This window comes from Gadus morhua, chromosome 16 (genome assembly GCF_902167405.1).
Source record: "Gadus morhua chromosome 16, gadMor3.0, whole genome shotgun sequence".
Taxonomy (NCBI): Eukaryota; Metazoa; Chordata; class Actinopteri; order Gadiformes; family Gadidae; genus Gadus; species Gadus morhua.
Genome location: NC_044063.1, coordinates 34,472,600 through 34,479,798, shown reverse-complemented (window position 1 = coordinate 34,479,798; position 7,199 = coordinate 34,472,600). Strand labels below are relative to the sequence as shown.

At 40.9% G+C, this 7,199-nt stretch overlaps 1 protein-coding gene across 1 annotated transcript; it reads right to left on the bottom strand.

Annotated features, from left to right (window-relative positions):
• Window positions 1-3,163: 3,163 nt before the first annotated feature.
• Window positions 3,164-6,391, bottom strand: LOC115560822 (uncharacterized). Its single transcript, XM_030380400.1, has 3 exons — window positions 5,739-6,391; window positions 5,335-5,628; window positions 3,164-5,123 (listed from the first exon to the last, which is right to left on the bottom strand). Exons 1-3 carry the CDS (start codon window positions 6,033-6,035, stop codon window positions 4,854-4,856), a joined length of 861 nt encoding a protein of 286 aa, XP_030236260.1. The 5' UTR covers window positions 6,036-6,391; the 3' UTR covers window positions 3,164-4,853.
• Between the last annotated feature and the right edge of the window lie 808 nt (window positions 6,392-7,199).

Here is a 7,199-nt window from a genome sequence, read left to right as displayed (position 1 = left end):
GTGTGAGTGGACACTCAGAAAGTGGTACAGCTTTGTAAGTAATAAGTGCTGTATTCAATGTTGTATTTGTAACAATGCTTTAGCCTAGGTTTATGATGAAATTGTTGCTGATTTAGGATTCCTTACCAATTGCAAACATTAATCAGATACAATAGTACATTATAATATGATGCACATGTAGATCATGCATAGAGCATGCATGTGGTCCTTTTTTCTGAAATCACTTGTACCATACAGCATCTCCCAACCTCTCGTCAATGACCCTGGAAATGAAAAGGAGAGCAATGTGCTGGAAAACACCCAGTAAGTGGATAGCATCTTTTACTTCTCCTGTTACTGTTATTATCGTGATATATAAAGTATTTGGCACAGTCAGAGATGAGCTTTGGAGATTTTGATTTTAACTTACTAGTAATAACAACATCTGTGTTGCAGGGAAGACTTGACAATATCATGCATAGAGCCAGAGCTGCAGTCTGTAGAGAGCAGGTACTATTTCTTTCTTTTTGAAGATGACATAATATCAGTATACTAGTATTTTACTATAAAGTCTAACCATAACCATAACACAATCTGTTTTCTTGCAGGGAAGACTTGACATTGTCATGCATAGAGCCAGAGCTGCAGTCTGTAGAGAGCAGGTACTATTTCTTTCTTTTTGAAGATGACATAATATCAGTATACTAGTATTTTACTATAAAGTCATGTCTGACATCTATTTTCAGATTTAATTGTTCACATAACACAATCTGTTGTCTTGCAGGGAAGACTTGTCATTATCAGGCATAGAGCCAGAGCTGCAGTCTGTAGAGAGCAGGTACTATTTCTTTCTTTTTGAAGATGACATAATATCAGTCATAATATCAATTGTTCACATAACACAATCTGTTTTCTAATAGCATTATTGTTTGTGTATTAGAGCATGCAGACATTTCTTAATCATCACAAATAAGACCATAATGTTTGTAATTGTCAAAGAAAAATGTTGAAAAAAAATATGTGGTCCTTTTTTTCTAAAATCAGTTGTACCATACAGCATCTCCCATCTTCTCGTGAATGACCCTGACAATGAAAAGGAGATCAATGCGCTGGAAAACACCCAGTAAGTGGATAGCATCTTTTACTTCTCCTGTTACTGTTATTATTATCATGATGTATAAAGTATTTTGCATGGTCTGTTATCAACATTTGCTTTATGCCATGTTTTGATTCAGATGTAGATACTTGAATCAAACACACAGGCTCACTTTGATCATTTGACATTATTGCTTTCCAGGATTTCGACTGTCGACTTTGACTTTGAGGATGAGGAGTGGACAGAGGATGAGGAGGAATACACTGACAACGTAGTGAAAGACCCTGACTTTACAATCAGGTAAGGTTCTTTTGTGCCTGTGTGTGAAGTAGATTATAGTATTCTTTCATGAGAAATAGGGTTGAATGTTTCAGATATGATGACTAAATGCAACAGAACTCAGCCTGTCCATTGTGAGCATTCAAGGGCATGTACATTTGTACTTAAAATCAAAAGGTAATTAAGATAATTTGCCTTGATCAATTTTCTTTCCAACATATCTTATCTCCGGTATATTCCAGGACTACATCCACCCTTTTGGGTAGGGATGTGGAAACATATGGAGTCATCACACCTGGGGAGGAGGTGTTTGATCATGACATGCAGGGAGGAGAGGAGGATGATGATGACAACATCGAGTTTCCGGATGAGGTCAAGGTCAACCACTCTAGAGACATCAAGGATGAGCAGTGTTTCATCTTTTACAAAACAAACCTGCTGCAACTCGTCACCTTCCTGCTGCACCTTCCAGAAGAGATGAAGTGCAGAGAGCCAGAATGCACAAGTACCGTACGCCTTGGCCCTGACCCAGTGACCAAATCTGTTGGCAGCGGAATGGTCCTTAAATGGGTAGGCCACACTTTTTGTCAGTCAATGAACAACTTGCTTTTTATGTTCAATTTTTATGTCTAACTGGTTTTGCTGCACCTGCATTACTTTTTCCCACTATTAGAAAGCTGAATTTACAACCTCTTATCTATACCCGTTTTGTTTACTCTTTTTCTGCAGTACTGCAGTGATGGACACCTTCTCTGGAGGTGGTGCAGTCAGCCCACATTCAAATATGGTTTGCAGGGGGGGGATTTCATGCTGTCTTCCAGTTTATTGTTGTCAGGCAACAATTACAGCAAGATAAGCCTAATGTTCAAGTTCATGAACTTAGGTTGTGTGTGCGACTCAACTTTTCGCAAGATCCAGTTGCAGTACTGTGTGCCGGTAATCGACAGATTCTGGAAAAGACAACTGAATGCCCTCATTCCCGAGATGAAGAGGAGGAACAGTGTTGTTCTGCTTGGTATGTAAAGAAGTCCAGAATTATCTTATTTTCCTTGTGCATGACTGTGGACAAGATGTTGTAATAGAAGGTAAAACTGTTACATGTCAAAAAGTGGCAATGAAGATTGAAATGATTCCTTTTTTTGTCCATGCCATTTTTTAAGGATAACTATTGTAATAATGTATTGCCTGATATCTGTATTTTGTTTTATTACTGGGAGAAATTAAGTATACCTAAAAGATGCGTAACCATTAATCTCTGTCTGTATGGAATTATCTTTTGCCATTATTCAAATACATGTAATTCAAAGTCTTTAAATTGCTGCCTTAACATATTTAATTTCTTGCATGATTGATACACAGGAGACGGAAGGATGGATTCCCCTGGCCATTCTGCACAATACTGCACTTACACTGTCATGGATGAAAAGACAAGAGCCATCGTCGCCCTCGAAGTTGTTGATAAGAGGGAAACAGACAGAAAGTCTGCAATAATGGAGAAGGGCTTCGAAAAAGCGATGGACTCTCTGCTTGAAGCAGATGTGCCGGTCAAAGAGGTGTGCACTGACGCACACCCACAGATTGGTGCACTGATGAGTAAGTGCAGTGAAACTGTAGAATGTGAACCAAATTACCCAGGACATTTCTTGATATGGTGCAATACAGATTTCTATTGACTGTCCCATTTCATTGAATATCTACAATTAGAAGAATTCAACCTGTCAATCTAAAGTGTAGGAATTATGTTTCTTAGGAATCTTAGGATGTCAACCTTAAAAAATTCCAAAAGATCAGAAATGATTCAAAGGGAACATTATTTTTATTTCTCATAAACAGACGCTGACAAGGGGAAGTATGGCAGGAAGGACATCTTCCATTCACTGGATGTCTGGCACGGAGCAAAAAACCTGATGAAAAAACTATTGGCAGCAAGTATACATCACAAGAATATCATACATCATTCATAGTTTTAATACCTAGCAGACAGACATAGACACTTCTTCATTATAGCAATCTAAGCAGCCTTTACATGCTTAAAATGTTGAAAGGGCAAATACGTGACAGCTAGAAAGACAGCAAGAAAGACAGCTATCCTTAAAATGGCTATTCTGATTAGTAAGTAACTTGGGATACTTTTTCTTTTGTTGCACTAGGCTGGACAAGAGAAGGCATGCACCGACTTAAACTAGTGGACAAGGGACGTCATTAACCACTTCTGGTGGGTGTGTAAGCGTGCGAACACCTATAAGGAATTCATTGTGAGTACTGAATTTTATACATATCTAAAAAAGGGCCAAATTGACTTAAATGACAACAAATGTCATGGCACATTTCTATATGCTGTCAGCAAAAAGCTTGCATCACAGTCAATATGAAATGCTATCTTCCAAGCACTGATTCAAGTATTAAAAAAATAATAATCGGTTATCACTAGTATACTAAATGCAGTTAAAGATGTGCTGACCTTTTACATGTGTATAATTTTCATCTGTAACTGTACTCAATTCAAGTATTCATGGGTTGTTTTATTTGCTTCTAGGCACTGTGGACTGGTGTCTTGCACCATGTGTGTGATGAACACCAATGGGCTCTTGGAGCTTGTGACCATGACCCGATCACAGAGGAGACCCCTCGGACCAAAACCTGGCTTGTGCCTGGTTCTCCAGCCCACAAGAAGCTAACCGCCATCATCATGAATCCGAGATGGCTGAAGACAATTTACAAGTACCTGCGCTTCCGGTGAGAGTGATTGCATATCTTGATGCAAGATATGCCCTTTTCCATACGCAACAAAGAGAGTCACATGAAATACCTCACTCTCAAACACATATGCTCTCACATGCTAAGTTACCTAATATTTGACTTATACTTACAGAACAACCTCTGATCTGGAGTCGTTCCAAAACCACATCCTGATGTATGCCTCAAAGAGGTATGGTTTCAGCCCCCCAGTCTACGAAGCCCGTTGCAAGTTGGCAACCCTAGATTACAACGAGCACAAAGACAGGGCAGTGTGGAAGACAAAAGATGGGGATATCAAGTAAGTAAATATGTTTTCTCTTGCCTATGTCACTCCGCTGACTCAATGGTTAAAGCAGTTATGTGCAGAACATCTATTATTTACTTTGCAATGTTGGCCCCTTAAAACTGACATAGAAATGAGGTACACTGTTTATGTCTTTAGGTACAAGAGACGCTTCCAGAAGAAGAAAGATAGGTGGTCTATCTACGTTTCGAGGGAGCTAAAGAAATACACATACATCTCAGACCTGCAGTCAGAAATCTTGGATGAAAGGATTGACTTGGGAAAGGGAATGAGCAGGAAGCAGCCAATGTCAGAGACTGATCCTAGGAGGCTCGGTCTTCTGCCCAGAGTGCCACCAGTCCCAACCAATGTGCTGGTCCTGGAGCACAGGTCCAGGATAGATGAGTCTGCAGGGGAGTCTTCAACGTTTATGGGATTGTCATAGTTTTCTGTTATTGTAGGGTAGGTAGGTAGATATTACAGTCGGGTTTGTCGGTAACCTTTGTATTGGCCTTGTGGGTCAGGAAAAGTGCTTCTGATCCTCCACACACAACAACTGGGTATCACAACTCTATTGCCCTCTCCCAGGCGCCCATACTGCCACAGTACAAACTGTCTGTAGGCAGCATGCCGGAACTCTCTGTTGTCTTCCCCAGGCTCCTGGACGTCCTGCAAGGCCAGAATGTCCTTCCTGTACATTTTGGCCTGCCTCAGGGTACCGTTGTCCAGAATGTACAAATCCATGTCCTGAAAAAGATCATGCTTAGGTCAACACTGTGCTTTTTTATGATATGTACTGACATATATGACATGTGCCGCCAAATATTAAATTGCCTACTGTTCAAGTTTTCCTACTGTCTTGTCAAGTAATTGTCAACATGAGTAATGATAATAACACATGTGATGTATGTAATCGAAAAGAATAGAACAACAGATGTTTACAACTAGTGTCACTTACTGGAAGTCTAGATAGGCATGACCTTGGCCCTCCACCACAACACTTCCTCTCAAGGTCGGTCGGCATGTCCTGACATTGATGGCATGTGCACCATTCAGGTCCATCCCCACCGCCCTCGGCTCCAGCCCCTCCACCCTCAGCTCCAGCCCCTCCACCCTCAGCTCCAGCAGCCCTGCCAGCACGCCTCCTCTCCACCCCAACATCAACAATGTCGAAAATGACAGCAGGCTGCTTCTCAACTACCTTCAGTAGTAGTGCCTTGGCCTCCTCCTCTCTCATCTCATCTATTAGCTCCTAAGAGAAAATAATCTATTAGTACCAATGATATTGGAAATGACAAGTATGATCAATGCAATTATATGTTCCAAATGATACATGTTTAAATGTTTTTTAGCCAGCATCACCTTTATTCTATTGACTCTGCCGTCCCTTAGTCTCTGGACCCTGTGCCTTTCCTCCACCAATGCTAGTGGGGGGTTGTATTGCCTTCTTCCTCCTCTCCTTGCCCCTCGTCCCCTTGCGCCACTTCTTGCACCTCTTCCCCTTGCTCCTCTGCTGGCTCCTCTTTCACTTTCTCCTCCACTTCTGGCACTGTCGAGATTACTCTCATCACTGTCCATCTCAAAGGACATATCCGCAGAGGACATGTCCATGTCTAGAAGTGGTTCAGTGGCCGGACCTGATGATACACTCTCTGCCATGTGTCGGGCAAATGCCCTTTGTGGCCCCAGATTGTCCTAGACCAGACAGTAAAAGATGAATGAGAAAGGGTACTAGAATGATTCAAGATGAAAAGTAAGGCCCGCTTTACACTTTGAAATTGCTGTACGATGTGTAGAACAGTAATGTAAATCGGGCCTAATAAGTGATTATCATGTTTATAGGTTTTCATTTATAGTTACTAAGTTTGGCGGTCGGATAAAGGGCAATATGCATTCTCTTGTTTTTATATTGGTGTGGTTCAGATCTTCCATAATTAGCACTCGACCGAGAAAGGTGACAGGGTCATTGAAATGCTAAACTCCACTGTTGTTTACATTAGGTTCGAAGCGTAGACTTTAGGGAATATCGGCGGGTAAATTGCCGCCTGGCTTCTATTTTCCACGGTAGATGCTATAAATCCCCCCCAAAAAATGGCTTGCTGGACGCAAAATTCATCAAATCTGTACTTCCATGAAAACAAACTTATACAAATGGGAAAACTTAACAAATCGGAACTGAAGGTGGTTGACAGGTAAGTAATCTACTTTATCTACTCATATCTATTAGAGAATACTAAGTGAGACCGGTGATCGATGACAACACATAACGTTACGGTCCACGCAAAAGTTAGAAAACAAAACTTTTCTACATACCTCGTTGCTGGAATCTTCCTCCATCAGGTGAAAACCCTCCAGGGCTTTCTGCTTTGTTGCTCGGGCAGGACGATGTGCCATCCTTACAGAAATGAGAAAACCACGGGCGCAGAAAAAGCAGCACAAAACGGTACAAAACGGCACACAACGGTACAAAATGGTACAAAATTTGAATGTGGGTGCGTATCGTAAAGTATGTACACACTTAGAAATATACTACGTGTAAAAAAGACTAGAAATTGAATGTTAATTTTTGCCTCGAAAGTTGCACCGGGTGCCTTTAACACCAGCTACGTCCATGCAAAATATAGCAACGTATCATTAAGTTGCAAAAACGTTTGAAAAGTGGCACAGGTCTTTAGGCTTGATTATTTGCATTAACATGATGAATCTATAAAAAGCAATACGGCACAAAATATTTCTGAAAACTAATATAACTTCACTTTATTTGAACGTGTACTTCTCTGCCATTTTCAAGAACCCGCCCAGTGAACGCAGAGGATTGTGGGT